Consider the following 26,602-nt stretch of genomic DNA (forward strand, 5'->3'; position numbering starts at 1 on the left):
TGTTATCACGATCAGGAAGGGCAAGGTGCAAAGATGTGTGGCCTAAGCTTGTTTCTCTGTCAATGGTGAGATTCCCTGCAGTAGTTTGTGTCTCTGCCCCTCCCACAATGGTGACATTTCCCGCAGTAGTTTGTGTCTCTGCCCCTCCCACAATGGTGACATTTCCCGCAGTAGTTTGTGTCTCTGCCCCTCCCACAATGGTGACATTTCCCGCAGTAGTTTGTGTCTCTGCCCCTCCCACAATGGCGACATTTCCCGCAGTAGTTTGTGTCTCTGCCCCTCCCCCAATGGTGACATTTCATGCAGTAGTTTGTGTCTCTGCCCCTCCCACAATGGTGACATTTCCAGCAGTAGTTTGTGTCTCTGCCCCTCCCACAATGGTGACATTTCCAGCAGTAGTTTGTGTCTCTGCCCCTCCCACAATGGTGACATTTCCCACAGTAGTTTGTGTCTCTGCCCCTCCCACAATGGTGACATTTCCCACAGTAGTTTGTGTCTCTGCCCCTCCCACAATGGTGACATTTCCCGCAGTAGTTTGTGTCTCTGCCCCTCCCACAATGGCGACATTTCCCGCAGTAGTTTGTGTCTCTGCCCCTCCCACAATGGTGACATTTCCCACAGTAGTTTGTGTCTCTGCCCCTCCCACAATGGTGACATTTCCCGCAGTAGTTTGTGTCTCTGCCCCTCCCACAATGGTGACATTTCCCGCAGTAGTTTGTGTCTCTGCCCCTCCCACAATGGTGACATTTCCCGCAGTAGTTTGTGTCTCTGCCCCTCCCACAATGGCGACATTTCCCGCAGTAGTTTGTGTCTCTGCCCCTCCCACAATGGTGACATTTCCCACAGTAGTTTGTGTCTCTGCCCCTCCCACAATGGTGACATTTCCCACAGTAGTTTGTGTCTCTGCCCCTCCCACAATGGTGACATTTCCCGCAGTAGTTTGTGTCTCTGCCCCTCCCCAATGGTGACATTTCCCGCAGTAGTTTGTGTCTCTGCCCCTCCCCCAATGGTGACATTTCATGCAGTAGTTTGTGTCTTGCCCCTCCCACAATGGTGACATTTCCCGCAGTAGTTTGTGTCTCTGCCCCTCCCACAATGGCGACATTTCCCGCAGTAGTTTGTGTCTCTGCCCCTCCCCCAATGGTGACATTTCCCGCAGTAGTTTGTGTCTCTGCCCCTCCCCCAATGGTGACATTTCATGCAGTAGTTTGTGTCTCTGCCCCTCCCACAATGGTGACATTTCCCGCAGTAGTTTGTGTCTCTGCCCCTCCCACAATGGTGACATTTCCCGCAGTAGTTTGTGTCTCTGCCCCTCCCACAATGGTGACATTTCCCACAGTAGTTTGTGTCTCTGCCCCTCCCACAATGGTGACATTTCCCACAGTAGTTTGTGTCTCTGCCCCTCCCACAATGGTGACATTTCCCGCAGTAGTTTGTGTCTCTGCCCCTCCCACAATGGTGACATTTTCCGCAGTAGTTTGTGTCTCTGCCCCTCCCACAATGGCGACATTTCCCGCAGTAGTTTGTGTCTCTGCCCCTCCCACAATGGCGACATTTCCCGCAGTAGTTTGTGTCTCTGCCCCTCCCACAATGGAGACATTTCCCGCAGTAGTTTGTGTCTCTGCCCCTCCCACAATGGAGACATTTCCCGCAGTAGTTTGTGTCTCTGCCCCTCCCACAATGGCGACATTTCCCGCAGTAGTTTGTGTCTCTGCCCCTCCCACAATGGCGACATTTCCCGCAGTAGTTTGTGTCTCTGCCCCTCCCACAATGGCGACATTTTCCGCAGTAGTTTGTGTCTCTGCCCCTCCCACAATGGCGACATTTCCCGCAGTAGTTTGTGTCTCTGCCCCTCCCACAATGGCGACATTTTCCGCAGTAGTTTGTGTCTCTGCCCCTCCCACAATGGCGACATTTCCCGCAGTAGTTTGTGTCTCTGCCCCTCCCACAATGGCGACATTTCCCGCAGTAGTTTGTGTCTCTGCCCCTCCCACAATGGCGACATTTCCCGCAGTCGTTTGTGTCTCTGCCCCTCCCACAATGGTGAGATTTCCTGCAGTAGTTTGTAATTTTGCAGGGGGCGCACGTCTGTCACCGGTGGGCCGGTTCTGTTGTGATAATTCACGTCAGAAGCAGATATGCGGGTGCCGGGCACTCAGTGTCTTCCGGCACCTGCTGATCGTCAGTAAATTACACAGAACGGGGATCTGCCTATTTAACCACTTGCTTACCGGGCACTTTCACCCCCCCCCCCCCCCCCCCCACTTCATGCCCGGGCCAAATTTCAGATTTTAGTGCTGTCGCACTTCGAATGACAATTGTCGTGTAACACTGTACACATATGAGATTTTTTATAATTTTCTTCACACAAATAGAACTTTCTTTTGGTGGTATTTAATCACCGCTGGGTCTTTCATTTTTGCTAAAAAAAAAAAATGAAAAAAGACCAAAAATTAAAAAACAGTTTCATAGTTTGTTATAAAATTTTGTAGACAGGTAATTTTTCACCTTCATTGATGTGCGCTAATGAGGCTGCACTTATGGGCAATGATAAGGTGGCACTGATAGGTGGCACTGGTGGCCATTGATGAGGCGGCACTGGTGGGCATTGATAAGTGGCATTGATGGGCTCCGATAGGTGGCACTGATGGGCACTGATAGGTGGCACTGGTGGCCATTGATGAGGCGACACTGGTGGGCACTGATAGGCGGTACTGATGGGAACTGATAGGTGACACTGATGGGTGGCACTGAAGAGCATTAATAGTGGGCACTGATAGGCACTGGTAGGTGGCAGTGCTGGGCATTGATGAGGCGGCACTGGTGGGCACCAATAGGTGGCACTGATGGGCACTGATAGGTGGCACTGGTGGCCATTGATGAGGCGGCACTGGTGGGTACCAATAGGTGGCACTGGTGGGCCCTGATAGGCAGTACTGATGGGCACTGAAGGGCACTAATAGTGGGCACTGGTAGGTGGCACTGATAGGCAGCACTGATGATGAGGCAGTGATGGGCACTGATTGACAGCACTAGTAAGCGGCACTGATAGGCAGCACGTATATGCACTGGTAGGTGGCGCTAGTGGGCACTGATAGGAAGCACATATATGCACTGGTGGGCACTGATAGGAAGCACTTATATGCACTGGTAGGTGGCGCTGTTGGGCAGCACTGATGATGAGGCACTGATGGGCACTGATTGGCAGCACTGATATGTGGCACAGATGGGCACTGGTAGGTGGCACTGATAGGCAATGCTGATAGGAAGCACTGACGATGAGGCACGGATGGGCACTGATTGACAGCACTAGTAGGTGGCACTGGTGGGCACTAATAGGAAGCACTTATGTACACTGGTAGGTGGCGCTAGTGGGCACTGATAGGAAGCACTAATATACACTGGTAGGTGGTGCTGTTGGGCACTACACAGCAGAAGTGGCTCTCCATGATTGGGACCGGTGTCCCTTTCACAGAAGCCAATAATCAGCTTTTTTTTTCTCCTCATGCTGTCAGTGTGAGGGGGAAAAAAAGGCGATTACGCTCTTTTGTTTATATTATGTGGCTGATAGCTGATTACATGGCAATGGGCCGGGATCAGCCCCCTTACTCCGATCTGTGATCAGCTGAATCTCAATGATTGTACACGTGTCATACATGGACGCCCCCCCCCCCCCCCCTCCTTCGGCTATAGCTAAGGGTGGGAGGTGGTTAAACAAGGCAGATCAGGGACTGGAATCCATCTGTTCTCCTAGTACACGCACCTCCCACAGTACACTAAAACACTCCCTAGGCACACAGTTAACCCTCTGATCACCTCTGATGTTAACCCCTTCCCTGCCAGTGTCATTCGTACAGTGGCAGTGCATATTTTTAGCACCGATTACTGCATTAGTATCACTGATCCCCAAAAAGTGTCAGTTAGTGTCAGAATGTCCGCCACGATGTCACAGTCCTCTATAAGTAGCTTATCGCCGCCATTACTAGTAAAAAAATAAATAAAAAAATCCATAAAATATCCAATAGCTTGTATACACTATAACTTTTGCGCAAACACATCAATATACGCTTATTGGGATTTTTTTATTTTATTTTTTTAACAAAAAGATGTAGAATAATACATACTGGCCTAAACTGATGAATAAATTAGATTTTATTACATTATTTTATTGGATATGTTTTATAGCAGAAAGTAATATATATATATATATATATATATATATATATATATATATATATATATATATATATATATATATATATATATATATATATATATATAGATAGATAGATAGATAGATAGATAGATAGATATATATATATATATATAATATATTTCTATATATTTCTCTATATATATATATATATATATATATATATATATAATTTTTTTTTTTTTTTTTTTTTTTTAATTGTCAGTTATTTTTCTTTATAGTGCAATAAATAAAAACCACAGGAGGTAATCAAATACCACCAAAAGAAAGCTCTATTTGTGTAAAAAAAAATAGGACATAAATGTTATTTGGGTACAACGTCATACGACCGCACAATTTAAAGTTAAAGAGCCGCAGTGCCGTATGACAAACAAAAGTGTATAAAATCCTTGCGATGTACATTGATCGATGTTTTTTTTTTCCCAACAAAAGTGGAGTTATTCTTTACGTTCCCTGAAGGGAATGTATAGAGTAGTTTCAATCAGCGTTTCCCTTACAATCATTGATGAGGCTCACAATCTTACAATCACACTTTTGTATAATTTCTTTATTGTATTAAATGTATTTGTAGATTAGCCACTAGGGGGAGCTCTCAGTGGCTCAGTGCAATTACTCGTTATTTCAGCTACACGGGGAGTGCATTGTTTTCAACCAGTTGGCCGACGCGTAGACATTGTTGGGAAGAAGCAGTGAAGACAACCCCTGTGTAGCATTTCAGCAAAGCAGTGCCTGCAAACGTAACAAACAAATATGGTCGCCCCCCCCCCCCTCCCCCATATACACATCTAATAACAAATTATACACAGAATTTTAAAATATTACCACACATCCATAGGATTATTAACAGCAAGCTAAACTATATTGTATGAATGTCTGAAAATTATCATAAAGAATATACATTCCCCTTAAAGGTGTGAAAAGCCAACATTTTTTTTTTTTTTTGTTTGTTTGTTTTTTTGTTGTTTTTATTTTTTGTTTTGTTTTGTTTTTTAAAGTTTTGCATAGACTTGTGAGGAGTTCAAACCTTTAACTGGATATTTTATTTTCCTGCTTGTGTGCAGCTGGGGAGATTTCCCTTCACTTCCTGTCCTTGAGAGGAAATGAAAGTTGGCCAAAGTGAGGGGAATTCCCATCCTAACGGGAGCGGGCGTCCCCATTGGATGATTTAGACCTCAAGAACACTGACATTTAAAGCCCAACTCCGGGCAAAACATTTGTTTCCCCCAAGTAAGGCTTTGCCCACACTGCACGGGTTAAACTATACCTAAAGGCAAATTATTATTATTTTTTTTTTTTTTTTAGTTTTGGATAGAGTGAAGAGGGATTAGAACCCCTGCCAGTTTTTATTGCTGTCTGTGCCCCCGTTAAGGGGATTCACCCTCTCCATGTCCTGTTTACCATTATCATCGAAAGTAAAAGAAAATCCCACATTTTGGGTTGTCCCCAGAAAAGTAATAGAAGGGAAATCTTCCAATGGGGAGATTTCCTTAATTAGCAGGAATTTTCTCTCACTTCCTGTTTGGCTATGGGACAGGAAGTGAAGGGAAATCTCCCCCAATGGGACACAGATGGCAATAATAAACCTTACTAGGATTATAACCCTCCTCTACTAGTTTTGCCTATAGTTCTACTTTATTTTCTAGGAGCGAGGAGAGCGGGGATATACTTGATCTTGATCCTCTGGTCCTCTCATCATAAGATAGGTCGGTAGGGTTGCCACCTGTCCAGGATTCACCCGGACAGTCCAGGTTTTGAATCATGTGTCCGGGTTTCAGACAGACGGAAACCCGGACACATTATTCAGATTGGGCTTGTGCTCCCCAAGTAACCCAGACATTCACACACAAATCTGTTGCCACCCAGTAGCTGCAGGCAGCTGTCTGGGGGTTGGTTTGGCATTACTGGGGGGGCAGGGAAATTATGTCAGCAAAAGCAATTTGTCCACACCCACTGTCCTGCGACATGCTATGCGCACAGCATTACTACTCTCCTTGCTCGGGTTTGGCTTGAAGAAAAGGTGGCAACCCTATAGGTCGGGCACCCCCGTGCTGCATCGGTCTTGCTAGTGGACTGTTCCTAGCGTCAGTAGGCCCAAAGTAGGCTCTATAGACCAGGAACAGTCCATTGATGGACCGTGGGGGGGCGCCATTTTCTGAAGGATTGAGTGAGTACATGCCTTCGGCTCACCCCTACACAAAATGTCCACTGCATAAGAAAAATTATTATTTTTTTGCCCAGAGTTGGGTTGTAATATCTTAAAATAGAAAAAGGCAAAACTCCTATTTCTTTTTTAAAAAGCGCATGAAAAATTATTTCCTTTAAATATTATCTGTTCACATATCTGTGCCACATTTTTTTTTTAAAGTCCTGCTTGCTGCATCTTTGGCGCCCTGTTTGAAAAATGCACCAATGAAAATGCACCAATGGGAACGCAGAAAAAAAATGCATCGTGTATTTTTTTGCATCAATTTGTCCCCCCCACCAGATGACAAGGGATGAAAACGCATCTGAAACACATATGCATTATGTTAAGTTTGAATACAGCGCAATACGAACACTCTAAAAACACAATACGTGTTTAAAACAAATAAATAAATGCACCAGTGTAAATGGGCCCCAAGAGAGGGTTCCTCTATAACCCCTCAGGTTTGTTTTTGTTTTGTTTTTTATGGCCATCGGTGTCCCATTGGGGAGATTTCCCATCACTTCCTGTCCCATAGATGAAACAGGAAGTGAGAAGAAATCCCTCCAAAGAGATTGTCACTGGAAAGAGTGTCCCCGGTGGAAGATTCCCCTTTTTCCTGTTCTGGTACCAACCCAAAATTTGGTATTTTCTTTCACTTTTGATGACAATGGTAAACAGGGCTAATAGAGAGAAGGAATTTCTCTAACAGGGGCACAGACAGCAACAAAAACCCTCTTCACTCCACAGCCCATTTCCTCAAAATTACCACTTCTGCGTTTGGGGAAATAAACCGCCCATCATACATCAGTAAATGCTGTTGCAGAAACGATCAACATTAACACTACAATCATTCACTAACAAGGATATAGAGAGCCAGAGACATAACTAGAATCTTCAGGGCTCCGGTGCAGGAAACCATGATGGGCCTCCCTGTCTGGGGGCCCTTCCCTCCGGGCCTGGGGAACTTCCCACTGATCCCGGGGCCCTTTACTCCCATCGTGTGACCCCTTATTACAGTCCCGCAGCTGGCCCCCTTTCTGCCATTTTGGGGCCCCATCACGGTGGTGGAACTCCAGGGCCTGGTCGCAAGTGTGACCTTTGCGACCCTGGTAGTTCTGCCACTGGTGTCAGTAGTTTTTTTTTTTATTATTATTTTTTTGTTTTTGTTTTTTACCATTTTATTTATTTTTTACAATATTATTTGTCATTAGTTTAAATTTTTTTTTTTTTTTTAAGGACCCCCATTGGGGGGCTCTGGTGAGATATCAAGGGTCTAAACAGACATCTGATGTTTCACCTTTGAGACCGAGAAAGGAGATTGAGGACACAGACCTCTATCTCTATCTCTGCACCTTCCTTGCACAGAATGAATGGACAGGAATAGCTCTGTACAGAGCTTCCTGTTCATTCACAAACTGAAGCTTAGGAAAAACAGTTTACTATGCCTCAGTTATGAATGAACACAGTGAGCCATCGGTACTGATCACTGACTCTGTCCATTCAGAAAAGGAAGGGGCTGGTAAATGACAAATTTACCTGCCCCTTCCCTGCTCTCCATCCAGACACATCTTCTGCGGCAGTCGGATAAAGAGGGGAGGGGGAACTTGGCAGCAGGGGGAGGGCAAGGAGAGCACATAGGGGGTCCAAGGGCAGTAGGATCTGGACAGTAGGGGCAGCGGGGTGGCATAGAAAAAAAATGGATTCCCTCCATGTTCTTCCTGCAGCCGCTGAATGCCTTCAGGAGGGAGAGGAGGAGAAGCAGGTTGCAGGAGGAAAATGGAGGGGATTGGTTCTTCTATATCCTGCCGCCCCTCATATGCAGGTGTTCCAATTGCGACCCCTGTAGGTATGCCCCTGCAGAGAGCAAGACCACTTTCCCTACTCCATCCAAAACAATTTTACATGGAGCCTCCACATGTACAGACCTTCTAGTTCTTCTCAGCTCCTGATTCTCACCCATTCACCCCAAACATAAAATACTGCATGGAGGGGCTCTGTGAAGGTGGCGGAGAAGGTGTGTAAGTGTCTGATGGAACCCTGAAGTTCGTAAAAGGACAACTGGCCGGCCTCGTAATCCAAATAAATTCTGAAACTCTGGCAGGACACAAAATGCGGTATCTGACTGACCTCGCTGCAATGGATCACCGAATACTCATTATTGAATTTGCACAAACCCCAGGATTTGTGATTGTTTCCGATATAGGACTGAACCCCCTTCCGGTCAATGCTGGGGTAACACACCCCAATCATCCAGTCCCCTGACTCGCTGGTCTCCACCTCCCAGTACTGTCGTCCGGAGTTAAAGCTCCTGCCGCTTATGACTTGGCAATACTGGAACCTCTCTGGCGTCTCTGGGCGATAATGGTTCATCTCTGACCAGGAGACAGTCTTTAGATCCCCCGATATAGTCACATAATTGCCGGCGGTGTTGAGGTCGAGCATTATATCCAAAGACTCCGAGACGTAGATCCCTCTCTTGATGCCGGTCATTATGTCGGCTAAACCCGCGTGTAAAGTCAGTGAGATCAGACCCTCATCCAGATCTTCGGACTCGTAGATCCTCTTATAATCCCACTCCCTGGCTTCATCATCTCCATCTTGAGGATCGCAAAGATCGTCCCTCCAAATTTCTCTTCCCTGTAGGACGGTGACTGGATCGGTCATGTTACACAGCTCCTCAATGTGGTGCATCTTTCTAGACAGTTCATCCTTCTTGACTTCCAGTTGCTGAATCAGATCAGAAACCGACAGCGAAACATGTTCCTCCCAGCTTGAGATCTCGCTGAGGACCCTCTTTTCCAGGAGGTCCAGCTGTTCCCGGACGTCCCTGAAAAGGGCCGAGACCCTCTTCGTCACCCCGGAGGCCTTCTCCTGCACTTCCATCCTGCGCTTCTGCAAGTTGCGCACCCTCTTTTCGCCCCTCTTTTTCTTGGAGGTCAGCTTCTCCAAGAAGTATCTCAGCTTCTCCGTCTTCTTCTCAAAGGCCACGTTCAGAGGTTCCACCACGTGGCCTCTGTGCTCTCCAAAGGCAATGCAAGACACGCAGACACAGACGGCGTCTTTAGAGCAGTAGTACTCCAGGATCTTCCTGTGGATGGAGCATTTTCTGTTCTCCAGGGACGTGTTGGGATCAGACAGGACGTGCTCCAGCGACTTGCTGTGGACTTTCAGATGATCGTCGCACAGAAAAGCTTCACAGAGCAGGCAGGATTTGACGGCGGGTACCGGAGAGTGAATGCAGTAAGTACAGAAGATGTTGGGGACCTGATACTGGGATGGCGGTGCGATAAAACAGTCGCCTGTGCTGCCCAGATCTCCGTTCTCCTGCGGCACGGGCCTCTCGAGAAACCTTTTTTGGCATCTGGGGCAGGTGTAGCCCCCAGACCCTTCCTGTGTATCCAGCTCATGGCCAATACAGACCCGGCAGAAGTTGTGTCCACATCTCAGCGTTACGGGATCTGTATAAATGTTCAGACAGATGGAACAGTTCAGCTCCTCTTTGAAGTCCACCGGTTCCATTATATAAAAAAATAAATCAGGAAGTGTCTTGATCTTCCACAAAATTCAGTCTCATGTGCTACATTTGCTCGGCGCGGCCCAGGAACATGCGGTTTGTATAAGTTTCTATTTCAGATGAAAACCCAGTTTAAAAAAAAAAAAAAAAAGCCTTGTTTTTCTCCGCAGTTGCAAACCACAGAAAGGAAGACAGAGCCGTACCTATTTTTCTTTTCTCCGTCTCTCTCTGAGCGGAACACCAGACTGTCAACTGTGTTAAAAATCAGGCTGTTGCCAGCTGAGTGAGCCATCTTGTGGAGAAATAGGAGATGACATGCAGATTTTAAAGCGGTATTACAGGTACTTACATGGCGCTGTCAATTTACACAGCGCTTTATATATACACACATTTTTCAGTCTGCGCTCCTCCCCCCTCCCTTTCGACACCCGCTGTGATTTTGATTGGCCGGTGTCTTATCATATAAGGTCCCCCATCAGATAGCGTCCGCTGTGTACTGCGCAGTACACAGCAACACAGATTCCGAAAATAGCCGAGGATGAACGGCGCCTGCGCGCTGAGTCCAGGTTCTAGCCTCACCATCCAAGTGGACATAAAGTAGGAATAAAAAAGAACCGAGTGCATCAAGGCCGAGCCCGAAGCGTGGCGAGCTAAGCTCGACCCCGCGAGGGGCCGTCTAATTTTCACAACCCTATGTCCGCTTTGATTGTGGGGCTACCAACTCCACTCACGGCGCAAGCGCCGTTCAGCTTCGGAAATTTTACGAAGCTTCTTCTGCCCCGTACTACGCATGCGATATATGATGGCCGGACTGAATATGCCAGAACACCGGGACCTGCCGATTGGCTGTGTCGAGTCACAGACCAAACCCTGTGTTGACAATCAACACAGAGCTCTGTATAGAGGGATCAATCTCTCTGTTTCGCATCCCTGCAAATTAGGGAAAAGAAACAGAGAGATCTGTTAGTAAAAGCCGCACACATTACACATAGTTAGACACACATTTCACACATTTAACCCTTTGATCACCCCCAATGTTAACCCCTTCCCAGCAGTGTCATTAGTACAGTAACAGTGTATAGCAGGGATATGCAATTAGCGGACCGCCAGCTGTTGCAAAACTACAAGTCCCATCATGCCTCTGCCTCTGGGTGTCATGCCTGTGCCTGTCAAAGTCTTGCTATGCCTCATGGGATTTGTAGTTCTGCAACAGCTGGAGGTCCGCTAATTGCATATACCTGATGTATAGTATTATCATTATTATTATTATAGTATCATGCCCTGTACACACGGTCGGAAATTCAGACTGAAACGGTCCGATCGGATTATGTTGTTGGAAAATCCAATCGTGTGTGGGCTCTATCGGACTTTTTCCGAAATTCAGCCGGAAAAAGTTTGAGAGCTGGATCTAAAATTCTCCGACTACAAAATCCGATCTGACTTTTTCTGAGCGTTTGTAGAGAATTCCGACGGACAAAGTGCCACGCATGCTCAGAATAATTTACGAGACGAAAGCTATTGGCTACTGGCCCCTATGTAGTCCCGTCGTACGAAACTAACGTCACCGTGTTCCGAATGATCGGCTTTGCCAACAACTTTGTCCGACCGTGTGTATGCAACACAAGTTTCGGTCAAAATCCGTCGGAAAAAATCAGATGGATTTTGTGGTCGGAATCTGAAAAATAAATTAAGCTTTGGCGCTAAAACCTAAATGGTGTACTAAAAATGCTAATATTCTGCAAATTACATAAAATGAAGCCCAATGTGGGAATTTCACCAATACACTGTATATGTGATATTAAAAATATATGTGAATGGGAATGTGTATCCGTTATCTTACATAACAACTATGCACAAGTGTGGTAAAAAATAATAATAACTATGCACAAGTGTGGTAAATAATATGATGAAAAATACAACTAATCTATCACAACTAAAAATGTAAGTGCTTTGGTAAAAAGTGCTTTTGCTCACATAAATGAGCCAATACTTATACTCTAAAAAGTGATGATCAAAAAGGCATTGTGAAACTACCAAGTGAAAACATCAAAAAGATCATATAATGTCCAATCCAAAATATATTATAATGTCCAACTGAAAATATTTATTCAAAGTCGCATCATCTAGTTGCTGAAAAAACGCATAAGACTTTTATCAGATAGGAAGGTGAAGCAAGGTGACTGGTGAAAACAAGGGTTAAATTCCTCTCCGGTGCGCCACTCTGTGTTAGAGAAGAAATGTATATATGCGCTCACCAGACATTAAACCCCCAATGGGTTAGCCAAGCAGTCACAGTATGAGCCACTGTGCAGCTCTCTCAAGGCTCTGCCACCGCTGTGCTGTGGGGATATTTTACACTCTTCCTTCCGTGAATGGTCCGTTTAGCGTTTGTACATGAAGGGAAACAGAAGTACAGCCATGGTGCAATATTGTTGTGTAAACGTACAATGTTTATTAAAATCAGTTTTACTCACAAATTCCAAAAAAGATAGATCGCTGTGAAATATGTTCCGCCGGCGTTACTGCTTGAATAGCAGTGTAAGGTGCACGTTCTAGGCCACGCCCTACGCGTTTCGTCAGAGCGACGTCATCTGGAGCGGCCATATTGGTGCACCTTCACGTTTATGTAGGGTGCAGTGCTCTTCTGCGCTTGCGCGATGTATTAGCGCCATTTTAATTGTGGGAATGCCCTATCCGAGCCGCTGTGCGTCTATATTGTATGGTCTCTTGTGACAGTATAAACGTGGGAAGACTCTTTGCTTATTGTCAATCCAGGGTGTGCCGTCTTCTATTGTGTAACGGTCACAATTAAACTTTTGCCTACATGTTTGTAATTGCGGACTCCGGGCATGGTGAGATATAATAATGTAGCACCGCAACCTACATAACTATTCCAGTATACTTATAAAGGGAATATCAGCAATTATGCATGAATACAATTGGTATCTTTCAATATACTCATAAAAAGAGGTTAACCACTGTACATAAAAACAATTAGTAAAATTAATATAAAATTAATACAGTGTATGTAAAAAATATATGTAAAACATACAGAAAAGAAAGGAGAAATTATTAAAATATATAAGGACCAAGTATATAAAATTAAATATATTTAATATATTTAATAGTAATACCCTGACCAGCTGCATATTGCATGTGTTACCTGCTGGGCTTCCTGACTACAGGATTTTTATATGTGTTTATTTTCAGTCTGAATGGTTAAAAACAAGAATACAAAAAACTATATGTCCACTATATTAATAAATGGACATATTCCCCGGTAAAGAGGACAGGAGGAGAGGAAAAAAACTAAAAGTGAAAAAATGTGTATGTGTGCTACTAAGCTCACACAAATTAGAAAAAACTTTTTTTCTCTTTTACCAATAAGCTGAAATAAATATATTGTGGGGAGAAATTGATATCTGCTCATTTTTAAAAGGCCTTATTTTAAAACATTTGTTAATAGGGCAAACTAGATAGAAGAAGTGCAATGAAAGGAAACTGATAGTGAAGTTGAATGGGGAACTCAGTGTTTAGATGTATACCTCGTTTCAAGGCCTTGTGCATGGCCTTACATGTTGCTAGACATATTCTCCAGTAGGGGGCAGACTTTTTTCTGTAATGTCAAACAATTATTGGTAGGGGGGGGGAGATGGGAAAGGAAAACCTTCTAGGTTATGGTTCGAATGTTATATTGTGATTTATTGGTTTATTTGGTCTATATTAGTCCTGCCCTGAGCCGATAATGTATAGTTATGAGTTTAGACTGGGGGAGTTTTAAAAGTTCGTTAAAAAACAATTCAAATCCAGCTCTACATTCATTCCCTGGGGTTGGAGGGTGTCTAAATTGTATATCCATTTGGTTTCATTTCTGGATATTTTGATGGTTTTGTCCTCACCTCTCCAGTGGGCCTTTACTTTGTCAATACCATAAAATGTCATCTGTCCTGGGTCACGATTATGGTAATCCCTAAAATGTCTGGAGACACTGTGATTGGGGTACCCTTTTTTGATATTCCTAATATGTTCACCAATTCTAGTTTGGAGTTCTCTCGTGGTGCGTCCTACATATTGTCTAGAGCAGGGGCACTCTATAATGTAGGTGACATAAGTGCTTTTGCATGTAATGAGCTCATTTATTCTATATTCTTTTTTATTTGAAGCTGACTGAAAAGTGGTTCTTTTCTTTTCAGTTTTTTTACTATTTCTACACGGGAGGCATTTACCGCACCTGAAAAAACCTTTCAGATTGCCCCCTACTTTAATTTGTTTCGGGGGATCAATGGTGTTTTTAACAAGTTTGTTCCTCAATGTAGGTGCCCTTCTGTAAATGAATCGCGGTTTTTTTGGGAGGATATCTTTGAGTGTGTGATCTGCTTTCAAGATAGGCCAATGTTTCTTGATGATGGATTCCACCTCTTTATGTTGCCTATTGTATCCCGTGAGGAAAGCAACTGATGAGTTGTTAATTCTATCTTGTTTTTTATCTTCCAATAATTTGTTCCGTTCCATTTGTTTTATTTCGTTTTTGAGTTTGCGCAGGCCCCTTTCATCATATCCCTTATTTTTGAACCTTTCTATTATTATTTCCGCTTGTTGTTCGTAGTCAGTGCTTCTGCTGCAGTTTCTGTAAAGTCGCATCAGTTGGCCTTTCGGTATGTTCCCCAACCATTTAGCATGATGACAACTATTTGTGGGAATGTAACCGTTACGGTCGGTGGGTTTGAAGAAAGTGCGTGTGCCCAGTTTGTTTCCTTGTATATTTGTAGATCTAAGTAATTTACACTATTGCTGTTGTAATTACCAGTAAATTTTATGTTGTAAATATTATGGTTGATCTCGTTGAAAAATTCTTGTAGTTGTTCTGCTGTGCCACCCCATATTATCACGATATCATCTATATACCGTCGGTACATTTTGAGGTTCTCCCTATGTACACCATATATTTGCTCTTCCTCCCATCTATTGAGAAATAAATTCGCTACACTGGGGGCATATTTGGCCCCCATGGCTACGCCTTTGATCTGATTGTAGTATGTTCCCTTATACCAAAAATAATTGTGGTGCATTGCCATTTTAAGACCTTCCGTTAGATATTGTATTTGCTCTTGTTTTAGGTCAGACATCTGTTGCAATGCCCACTCGACGCTACTGAGCCCATCATCCTGTCTTATATTGGTGTATAACGATTCCACATCAATCGTAACCAATAGGTCTTTCTCTTGAATTGTCAGATTTTTCAGTTCTCCAATCAGTTGTTTGCTGTCACGTAAATAAGACTTTCCTTTGATTACCAACGGTTGCAGGAAGCCATCAATGTAGGCCCCTAATCTGGAGAACAAGGAATCGATCCCACTCACAATTGGTCTCCCAGGTGGGTTGTTTTGATTCTTGTGTATTTTAGGGACGTGGTATATAATTGGAGTTTTAGGTGCCTTCTGTATTAGATATCTGGATTCCTTTTTGTTTAAAATGCCGAGGGTTTTTCCTTTTTCTACAAATTTTTTAAGTTTCCTTTCGTATTCGGCTTTGGGATTTTTCTTCAGTTTCTTATAGGTGTTAGGGATGTTAAGTAAATTCTCCATTTCCCTCTCGTAGTCCTGTTTGTTTAAAATTACCAGGCCCCCCCCTTTGTCCGCTGGTCTGATTACTATGCCTTTCTGTTTTTCTATCCGCTTAATGGTGTTCCATATGTTTTTTCCTTTAGTTCTTTTTACTTCCAAGTTCTTCAAATCGTTCTCCACCATCTTTCTGAAAACTTTTATATTCTCATCCTGCGTTACCTTAGGGTTGAATGTGGAGTTGTTCCTTAATTGGGAATGTTTGTATGGACCGTTGTCTTTGTCCCTAGTATTTGGCTTTGTTGGACCAAAGAACTTGGTGATATTAAGTTTCCTCACAAATTTTTGGAGATCTATGTAAGTTTCAAATTTATCCAGACCTTTATCAGGTGCAAATTTCAACCCCATGTTTAAAACTCTGAGTTCCTCTTCTGTGAACACGACTTGGCTGAGATTGTAAATGCCATCTCCTATTGTTCTCTTCTTCTTTTTCTGGAGGCCTCCTCTCTTCCCCCTTGTACGTTTTCTGTTTGCCAGTCTGATGGCCTGTGTGGTTCCGCCCTTCTCTGTTGCCAAGGGCGTTCGTGTTCTCCATGGTTTCTCCTTGGGTTGTCTTGTCTGGTCCATCTCGGGTTCCAACCTCCATTTCTGTAATGGCTTCTTTGCTGGTTTCTTCCCGGGTATCGAAAAGGTCCTCCTTCTCTCCATGGGTTGTGATAAGTGTCCGGTATTCTGGGTGGTCTGCGCTCCTGCCCCCTGTGAAAAAAATCTCTATTGTATCCCCTATTCCTATAAGGGGTGTATTGGGGGTATTCCCTCAGGGGTGAATACCTATTGGGATGTCTGGGGATATTTGGCGTATAGGGAGTGCGGTTGTCCCAATATCTGTTCTGAGTTTGTTCCCTAGGGGTTCTGCCTTCTGTTCTCCTATGTGCTGGGGTAGCAGGGGTGTTCTGTACAACCGTGTTACTTTGTGTCTGTATGTCCCTTACCCAATGTTGTTCTTCTTCTTGTATATCATTTTCTCCTGATTCTTCCATCAGTGAAGTTTCATTTTCCACATCACTGTAGTTATTGTCTGTCTGCCATTTGTAAACCTGCTGGTTTTTGTAGTCCAGTACGTCCCTTTTAAACTTTTTCTGTTTCTTCTGTTGCACTTCTTTGTCATACTTCTTTATGGTTTCTTGTAGTTCCCTTTCCTTGTTTAAGTATTCCTCTGTTTCTTTAAATGGTGTTAATTGCTCTCTAAGTTGTGTGATCTCCGTTTCTATGTTCCTTAATTTGTGTTGTCGTCTCACTACTATTTTTTGTAACAATTCGGTCTCACATTGATTAAAGAACCTGTACCAATCATCCATCAACTGTTTATCATTAACTGCATCATTAGGAGAAACATCCCAGCGTAATCTTCTGGGTGTTATTTTCTCAGTTATGTACATCTCTAGTATGGCCACATCCCACCATACTCTCAATTGTTTTTCTAAGCAGTGTTTTAGGTGTTTGAATAAACTTTCCAGGTCCTGTCGGATGACCACATGTTCTTGATTGAACACCTCCATTAAGTTAACTTTCCTGCTATTGACATATTTAAAGATGTCCATTGCTGCAACTTAGAGTGAAACGTAGTGAGACGACAACACAAATTAAGGAACATAGAAACGGAGATCACACAACTTAGAGAGCAATTAACACCATTTAAAGAAACAGAGGAATACTTAAACAAGGAAAGGGAACTACAAGAAACCATAAAGAAGTATGACAAAGAAGTGCAACAGAAGAAACAGAAAAAGTTTAAAAGGGACGTACTGGACTACAAAAACCAGCAGGTTTACAAATGGCAGACAGACAATAACTACAGTGATGTGGAAAATGAAACTTCACTGATGGAAGAATCAGGAGAAAATGATATACAAGAAGAAGAACAACATTGGGTAAGGGACATACAGACACAAAGTAACACGGTTGTACAGAACACCCCTGCTACCCCAGCACATAGGAGAACAGAAGGCAGAACCCCTAGGGAACAAACTCAGAACAGATATTGGGACAACCGCACTCCCTATACGCCAAATATCCCCAGACATCCCAATAGGTATTCACCCCTGAGGGAATACCCCCAATACACCCCTTATAGGAATAGGGGATACAATAGAGATTTTTTTCACAGGGGGCAGGAGCGCAGACCACCCAGAATACCGGACACTTATCACAACCCATGGAGAGAAGGAGGACCTTTTCGATACCCGGGAAGAAACCAGCAAAGAAGCCATTACAGAAATGGAGGTTGGAACCCGAGATGGACCAGACAAGACAACCCAAGGAGAAACCATGGAGAACACGAACGCCCTTGGCAACAGAGAAGGGCGGAACCACACAGGCCATCAGACTGGCAAACAGAAAACGTACAAGGGGGAAGAGAGGAGGCCTCCAGAAAAAGAAGAAGAGAACAATAGGAGATGGCATTTACAATCTCAGCCAAGTCGTGTTCACAGAAGAGGAACTCAGAGTTTTAAACATGGGGTTGAAATTTGCACCTGATAAAGGTCTGGATAAATTTGAAACTTACATAGATCTCCAAAAATTTGTGAGGAAACTTAATATCACCAAGTTCTTTGGTCCAACAAAGCCAAATACTAGGGACAAAGACAACGGTCCATACAAACATTCCCAATTAAGGAACAACTCCACATTCAACCCTAAGGTAACGCAGGATGAGAATATAAAAGTTTTCAGAAAGATGGTGGAGAACGATTTGAAGAACTTGGAAGTAAAAAGAACTAAAGGAAAAAACATATGGAACACCATTAAGCGGATAGAAAAACAGAAAGGCATAGTAATCAGACCAGCGGACAAAGGGGGGGGCCTGGTAATTTTAAACAAACAGGACTACGAGAGGGAAATGGAGAATTTACTTAACATCCCTAACACCTATAAGAAACTGAAGAAAAATCCCAAAGCCGAATACGAAAGGAAACTTAAAAAATTTGTAGAAAAAGGAAAAACCCTCGGCATTTTAAACAAAAAGGAATCCAGATATCTAATACAGAAGGCACCTAAAACTCCAATTATATACCACGTCCCTAAAATACACAAGAATCAAAACAACCCACCTGGGAGACCAATTGTGAGTGGGATCGATTCCTTGTTCTCCAGATTAGGGGCCTACATTGATGGCTTCCTGCAACCGTTGGTAATCAAAGGAAAGTCTTATTTACGTGACAGCAAACAACTGATTGGAGAACTGAAAAATCTGACAATTCAAGAGAAAGACCTATTGGTTACGATTGATGTGGAATCGTTATACACCAATATAAGACAGGATGATGGGCTCAGTAGCGTCGAGTGGGCATTGCAACAGATGTCTGACCTAAAACAAGAGCAAATACAATATCTAACGGAAGGTCTTAAAATGGCAATGCACCACAATTATTTTTGGTATAAGGGAACATACTACAATCAGATCAAAGGCGTAGCCATGGGGGCCAAATATGCCCCCAGTGTAGCGAATTTATTTCTCAATAGATGGGAGGAAGAGCAAATATATGGTGTACATAGGGAGAACCTCAAAATGTACCGACGGTATATAGATGATATCGTGATAATATGGGGTGGCACAGCAGAACAACTACAAGAATTTTTCAACGAGATCAACCATAATATTTACAACATAAAATTTACTGGTAATTACAACAGCAATAGTGTAAATTACTTAGATCTACAAATATACAAGGAAGGAAACAAACTGGGCACACGCACTTTCTTCAAACCCACCGACCGTAACGGTTACATTCCCACAAATAGTTGTCATCATGCTAAATGGTTGGGGAACATACCGAAAGGCCAACTGATGCGACTTTACAGAAACTGCAGCAGAAGCACTGACTACGAACAACAAGCGGAAATAATAATAGAAAGGTTCAAAAATAAGGGATATGATGAAAGGGGCCTGCGCAAACTCAAAAACGAAATAAAACAAATGGAACGGAACAAATTATTGGAAGATAAAAAACAAGATAGAATTAACAACTCATCAGTTGCTTTCCTCACGGGATACAATAGGCAACATAAAGAGGTGGAATCCATCATCAAGAAACATTGGCCTATCTTGAAAGCAGATCACACACTCAAAGATATCCTCCCAAAAAAACCGCGATTCATTTACAGAAGGGCACCTACATTGAGGAACAAACTTGTTAAAAACACCATTGATCCCCCGAAACAAATTAAAGTAGGGGGCAATCTGAAAGGTTTTTTCAGGTGCGGTAAATGCCTCCCGTGTAGAAATAGTAAAAAAACTGAAAAGAAAAGAACCACTTTTCAGTCAGCTTCAAATAAAAAAGAATATAGAATAAATGAGCTCATTACATGCAAAAGCACTTATGTCACCTACATTATAGAGTGCCCCTGCTCTAGACAATATGTAGGACGCACCACGAGAGAACTCCAAACTAGAATTGGTGAACATATTAGGAATATCAAAAAAGGGTACCCCAATCACAGTGTCTCCAGACATTTTAGGGATTACCATAATCGTGACCCAGGACAGATGACATTTTATGGTATTGACAAAGTAAAGGCCCACTGGAGAGGTGAGGACAAAACCATCAAAATATCCAGAAATGAAACCAAATGGATATACAATTTAGACACCCTCCAACCCCAGGGAATGAATGTAGAGCTGGATTTGAATTGTTTTTTAACGAACTTTTAAAACTCCCCCAGTCTAAACTCATAACTATACATTATCGGCTCAGGGCAGGACTAATATAGACCAAATAAACCAATAAATCACAATATAACATTCGAACCATAACCTAGAAGGTTTTCCTTTCCCATCTCCCCCCCCCTACCAATAATTGTTTGACATTACAGAAAAAAGTCTGCCCCCTACTGGAGAATATGTCTAGCAACATGTAAGGCCATGCACAAGGCCTTGAAACGAGGTATACATCTAAACACTGAGTTCCCCATTCAACTTCACTATCAGTTTCCTTTCATTGCACTTCTTCTATCTAGTTTGCCCTATTAACAAATGTTTTAAAATAAGGCCTTTTAAAAATGAGCAGATATCAATTTCTCCCCACAATATATTTATTTCAGCTTATTGGTAAAAGAGAAAAAAAGTTTTTTCTAATTTGTGTGAGCTTAGTAGCACACATACACATTTTTTCACTTTTAGTTTTTTTCCTCTCCTCCTGTCCTCTTTACCGGGGAATATGTCCATTTATTAATATAGTGGACATATAGTTTTTTGTATTCTTGTTTTTAACCATTCAGACTGAAAATAAACACATATAAAAATCCTGTAGTCAGGAAGCCCAGCAGGTAACACATGCAATATGCAGCTGGTCAGGGTATTACTATTAAATATATTAAATATATTTAATTTTATATACTTGGTCCTTATATATTTTAATAATTTCTCCTTTCTTTTCTGTATGTTTTACATATATTTTTTACATACACTGTATTAATTTTATATTAATTTTACTAATTGTTTTTATGTACAGTGGTTAACCTCTTTTTATGAGTATATTGAAAGATACCAATTGTATTCATGCATAATTGCTGATATTCCCTTTATAAGTATACTGGAATAGTTATGTAGGTTGCGGTGCTACATTATTATATCTCACCATGCCCGGAGTCCGCAATTACAAACATGTAGGCAAAAGTTTAATTGTGACCGTTACACAATAGAAGACGGCACACCCTGGATTGACAATAAGCAAAGAGTCTTCCCACGTTTATACTGTCACAAGAGACCATACAATATAGACGCACAGCGGCTCGGATAGGGCATTCCCACAATTAAAATGGCGCTAATACATCGCGCAAGCGCAGAAGAGCACTGCACCCTACATAAACGTGAAGGTGCACCAATATGGCCGCTCCAGATGACGTCGCTCTGACGAAACGCGTAGGGCGTGGCCTAGAACGTGCACCTTACACTGCTATTCAAGCAGTAACGCCGGCGGAACATATTTCACAGCGATCTATCTTTTTTGGAATTTGTGAGTAAAACTGATTTTAATAAACATTGTACGTTTACACAACAATATTGCACCATGGCTGTACTTCTGTTTCCCTTCATGTACAAACGCTAAACGGACCATTCACGGAAGGAAGAGTGTAAAATATCCCCACAGCACAGCGGTGGCAGAGCCTTGAGAGAGCTGCACAGTGGCTCATACTGTGACTGCTTGGCTAACCCATTGGGGGTTTAATGTCTGGTGAGCGCATATATACATTTCTTCTCTAACACAGAGTGGCGCACCGGAGAGGAATTTAACCCTTGTTTTCACCAGTCACCTTGCTTCACCTTCCTATCTGATAAAAGTCTTATGCGTTTTTTCAGCAACTAGATGATGCGACTTTGAATAAATATTTTCAGTTGGACATTATAATATATTTTGGATTGGACATTATATGATCTTTTTGATGTTTTCACTTGGTAGTTTCACAATGCCTTTTTGATTATCACTTTTTAGAGTATAAGTATTGGCTCATTTATGTGAGCAAAAGCACTTTTTACCAAAGCACTTACATTTTTAGTTGTGATAGATTAGTTGTATTTTTCATCATATTATTTACCACACTTGTGCATAGTTATTATTATTTTTTACCACACTTGTGCATAGTTGTTATGTAAGATAACGGATACACATTCCCATTCACATATATTTTTAATATCACATATACAGTGTATTGGTGAAATTCCCACATTGGGCTTCATTTTATGTAATTTGCAGAATATTAGCATTTTTAGTACACCATTTAGGTTTTAGCGCCAAAGCTTAATTTATTTTTCAGATTTCTAATCTATTCCCATCTTGAGGGATAGGTTTCAAGCACAGGCAGCTTTAACCCTTCACAGTTCACTTTATTGTAGTCATTTTAACATTTAAACTTATTTAAACTTGTCTAGCAAACAGGTAAATTTGTCCATAGCGCAATCTTATCTTTTCTTTTTGCTTTTGTGGTCGGAATGTCCGACCGTGTGTACGGGGCATCAGTGTCACTGGCGATGTCAGTGGCAGTTAGTCAGTTCTCCCCGCAGCGTCAGTTAGTGTCAGATTTTCCGCCACATTATCACAGTCCCATTATAAGTGGCTGGTCACTGCTAATAGTAGTATAACTTAAAAAAAAAAATTCAGTATATATCCCATAGTTCGTAGACGCTATAACTTTCACACAAACTAATCAATATACAATTATTGGGGGGGTTACCAAATACATGTAGCTGAATCAATTTTGGCCTAAATTTAATTGGATATGTTTTATAACAGTAAGTAAAAAATATTGTTTTCTTTTCAAAATTTTTGATTTTTTTGGGTTTAAATAGCAATAAATAAAAACCCTAGAGGTGGTTAAATACCACCACAAGAAAGCTCTATTTGTGTGAAAGATTTATATAAATTTTGTTTGTCTACAGTAGAGCTGCACGATTCTGGCCAAAATGAGAATCACAATTTTTTTGCTTAGAATAAGAAGATCATTCTCTTACGATTCTCGCGACGTAAAAAAAAGGGCTAAAATGGTTAGTTTTTTTTTTTATTATTCATTAAAGGGGTGTTCCGGACGTTTTTTTGTTTTTTTTTTTAAGTCAGCAGCTACAAACACTGTAGCTGCTGACTTTTTTTAATAAGGACACTTACCTGTCCAGTGAGTCCGCGATGTCGGCCGCCCTGAAGCCGATCTGTCCACACAGCTATGCATTAGCCCAGTACATGTGACCATTACACCTCCTATATGCTTTAACCAGACACTGATAGAAGACACAAGACTGCTATACACTGCTGATGAGAAAAGGTATTTAGCAGTTTATATTTACTAAAACTAGTGCATTTCAGTGTACCATGGGAGACCACATAGAGTGAATGCAGAGTCTTGGGTTTAGTAACACTTTAACTTGTGAAGACTGGAGTTTCAGGGAAGCAGCACTGAGAGATCAGGAGTCATCAGCAAGGAAAGGTGTAAACTGCAAATACCAAGATGCCAATGGGGGGGATTTATTAAAACTGGTGGACACAGAATCTGGTGTAGGTGTGCATAGTAACCAATCGGCTTCTAACTAAAGCTTGTCCAGTTAAAGTGGAAGTAACCTCCCCTATCGTTTTCAGCCAAGGAAGTTGCCATCTTTGCCTCTGTTTAATCTGCAACTGCCATGATGTTGCACATGTGATCAGTTATGACACCAGCCATTGGATGGTTTGTCAGTTTGGTTGAGAGCACAACCAATGGGAGTGTTACATTTATGGCGCTGTTTTATGGATGGGTTTACATCTGCTTTAAGCTTTGGCAATAATACTCAGAAGTTGATTGGTTTCTTATTTTGCAGAGCTGCACCAGTTTTAGTAAAGCGTCCCTGTGCATGCACGCCCCATCCAGGCCGCTCTAGCCCGTCCCAGGTCTGTGTGGCCTCTGGTCTCTCCCAGGACTGAACATGTATTAGGGGTTCCATAAGACCCCGCTAGAAAATGGCGTCACCCCAGAAAAAGGTGATCTCTGGCAGGGATCTTTGGACCGGCTGCAGGAAGAAGAAAGGAAAACGTTTAAGAAATTGCAGAAGCTGACAAGGTAAGTGATTATAATTACTATTCAGATAATATGATTTAATAACACTTAAATACCCAGTCATGCACAAGAGAAATAAAAAGAAAAAATAGAAAAAGAAAAAAAGATTTTTGCTTGTACAGCATTTAAATGGCTTCACTTTATTCAAGAGGCAAAGTGAACATTCTCTTTGCTAACAGAACTCTCTCTATTCCTCTAATAAGTTAACCCCAATGTCTTAATATACAGTGCCCTGAAAAAGTATTCATACCCCAAGACATTTTCTGCATTTTGTCATTACAACCAAAAACAAATATATTTTATTGGGAATTTACCGTATTTTTTAGACCATAAAACGCACTTTTTGGGGGAAAATGTCTCTGTGTCTTATGGTCCGAATGTACATCAGGCCCCGCCCCCCGCTGATGCCGGCACTGCCCCCGCCACTGCCGGCAACACTCCCCACCACCGAAGCCACGTTAGTACCGGAAGAGAGACAGGAGAGCGGAGGAAAGACATCCCAAGCCCCCGCGAGCTCCCCTGGCAATCTCCTGGCTTGTCGAGATAAAAGATAGAGCAGCCCGAGCGATGGCAATGGTAAGGCTGCAATAATGGCACAGGTCGGGCTGCAATAATGGCAATGGTCAGGCTGCATTATTGGCACAGGTCGGGCTGCAATAATGGTAATGGTAAGGCTGCATTATTGGCAATGGTCAGGCTGCATTTTTGGCAATGGTAAGGCTGCATTATTGGCAATGGTCAGGCTGCAATAATGGCAATGGTAAGGCTGCATTATTGGCAATGGTCAGGCTGCATTTTTGGCAATGGTCAGGCTGCATTTTATTGGCACTGGTAAGTCTGTATTTCTTTGGCACAGGTCAGGCTGCATTTCATTGGCACTGGTAATTATTTTGGTACACCATTTGGTTCAGAATAATTTTTTCTTGTTTTCCTCCTCTAAAACCTAGGTGCGTCTTATGGAGCAAAAAAATACGGTATGTGATAGACCAACACAAAGTGGCACAGAATTGTGAAGTGGAAGGAAAATAATAATTGTTTTTCAAAATGTTTTACAAACGAATATGTGAAAAGTGTGATGTGCATTTGTATTCAGTCCCTTTTACTCTGATACCCCTAACTAAATTTGAGTGGAACCGATTGCCTTCAGACGTCATGGTCATCCTCCTAAACTGACCGGCCGGGCAAGGAGAGCATTCATCAGAGAAGAGCCAAGAGGCCCATGGGAACTCTGGAGGAGCTGCAGAGATCCACAGCTCAGGGGGGAGAATCTGTCCACAGGACAACTATTAGTCGTCTCTCCACAAATCTGACCTTTATGGAAGAGTGACAAGAAGAAAGACATTAAGGAAAGAAAGTCATAAGAAGTCCTGTTTGTTGTTTGTGAGAAGCCATGTGTGGGACACAGCAAACATGTGGAAGAAGGTGCTCTGGTCAGATGAGACCAAAATTGTTTTTTGAGGAGAATTATTGCAGTCATCACCATATGGATCTTTGGCAGGGACATTAACAGACTGCACCACCTTATCTCTGGACATCAGGAGCCACCGGGAGCGGCCATCACCCTGCCCGCCTTGTCTTGGAGAACACGTCTGATGGACATTCATGTAATTGATTTAAATGTTATTCTGTGATTGGATGAATAGGAAGTATTCATTTGTAATGACCAAAGATGTTTTAATTTGATCTTAACCTTGGTATGCAGAGCCTAGAATAACTGTTTTAAGGAAGGTTCAGCAGTCTTTAATTTGTAATTTAATTTGTAAGGTGACCCTCCCTCAACACGTGTGTGTTTAATAAAAGCTTATCTGATTTTGACCTTCTCACAGACTGTTGGTTACTGCAACAAATCTCCATACACCTTTTTCCTTTATTTTAACCTGGTGATCCTGCCAGAAAGTCTGTTATTAGTCAACTGCCTTTAAAGCGGAACTAAACCCTCCTATCGTATTCAGCCAAGGAAGATGCCACCTTGGCCTCTGTTTGATCTTCAACTGCCATGGTACTGCACGTGTGATCAGTTATGACTCCAGCTATTTGATGATTTGACAGTTTGGTTGAGGACACAAGCAAATGGGACAGTTAGCAATCCCGACATACCAGGAATGTAACTGTTTTATGAAACTGTTAAACCAATGGGTTTAATTCCGCTTTAACAGACCAAGCTGTACACTAAAAAATGGCAGTTAGAGCAATGAGACAAACTATTTAAAGTGGAACTGAACCCATCGATTTAACTGTTTCCCAAAACATTTACATGCCATGAATGATAATTGTCGCAGCTGCCTGTGCTCTCAGTCGAACTGTCAAGTCGTCAAATGACTGGTAGCATAACTCAGACATCCCAAGTCTCCCGTGAGGTGCAGGAGTCTCCCACATTTTTGCTGCTGCTCTCAGACACCCGCAATGCCTTCCCGATCTCCTGGGAATGATCGGTGCAATGGGAGGGACAGCTGTGAACTCCGATCTCCCTGTACAGCTTTTCAGCTGACAGCTGCTGTAAACACTGAAGCCTATTAGAGCCTCTGGCTCTAATCACGTGCTCCAAAAAAACA

At 42.5% G+C, this 26,602-nt stretch overlaps 1 protein-coding gene and 1 long non-coding RNA gene across 2 annotated transcripts in view; one reads left to right on the plus strand and one right to left on the minus strand.

The window, feature by feature from the left end:
- LOC143935127 (uncharacterized) overlaps positions 1 to 25,870 on the plus strand; it is a 50,089-nt gene extending 24,219 nt beyond the window's left edge. The window contains exon 2 of the long non-coding RNA XR_013263463.1: positions 23,815 to 25,870. This is a non-coding gene — a long non-coding RNA (uncharacterized LOC143935127). The remainder of the gene's footprint in view (positions 1 to 23,814) is intronic.
- LOC143935124 (E3 ubiquitin/ISG15 ligase TRIM25-like) lies at positions 4,516 to 10,143 on the minus strand. Its single transcript, XM_077458765.1, has one exon. The coding sequence runs from the start codon at positions 9,915 to 9,917 to the stop codon at positions 8,337 to 8,339; it is 1,581 nt and encodes a 526-aa protein (XP_077314891.1). The 5' UTR covers positions 9,918 to 10,143; the 3' UTR covers positions 4,516 to 8,336.
- Positions 25,871 to 26,602: the final 732 nt, after the last annotated feature.

This window comes from Lithobates pipiens, unplaced genomic scaffold (assembly GCF_037356315.1).
Source record: "Lithobates pipiens isolate NorthernLeopardFrog02 unplaced genomic scaffold, aLitPip1_a1.2 Scaffold_28, whole genome shotgun sequence".
NCBI classification, from domain to species: domain Eukaryota; kingdom Metazoa; phylum Chordata; class Amphibia; order Anura; family Ranidae; genus Lithobates; species Lithobates pipiens.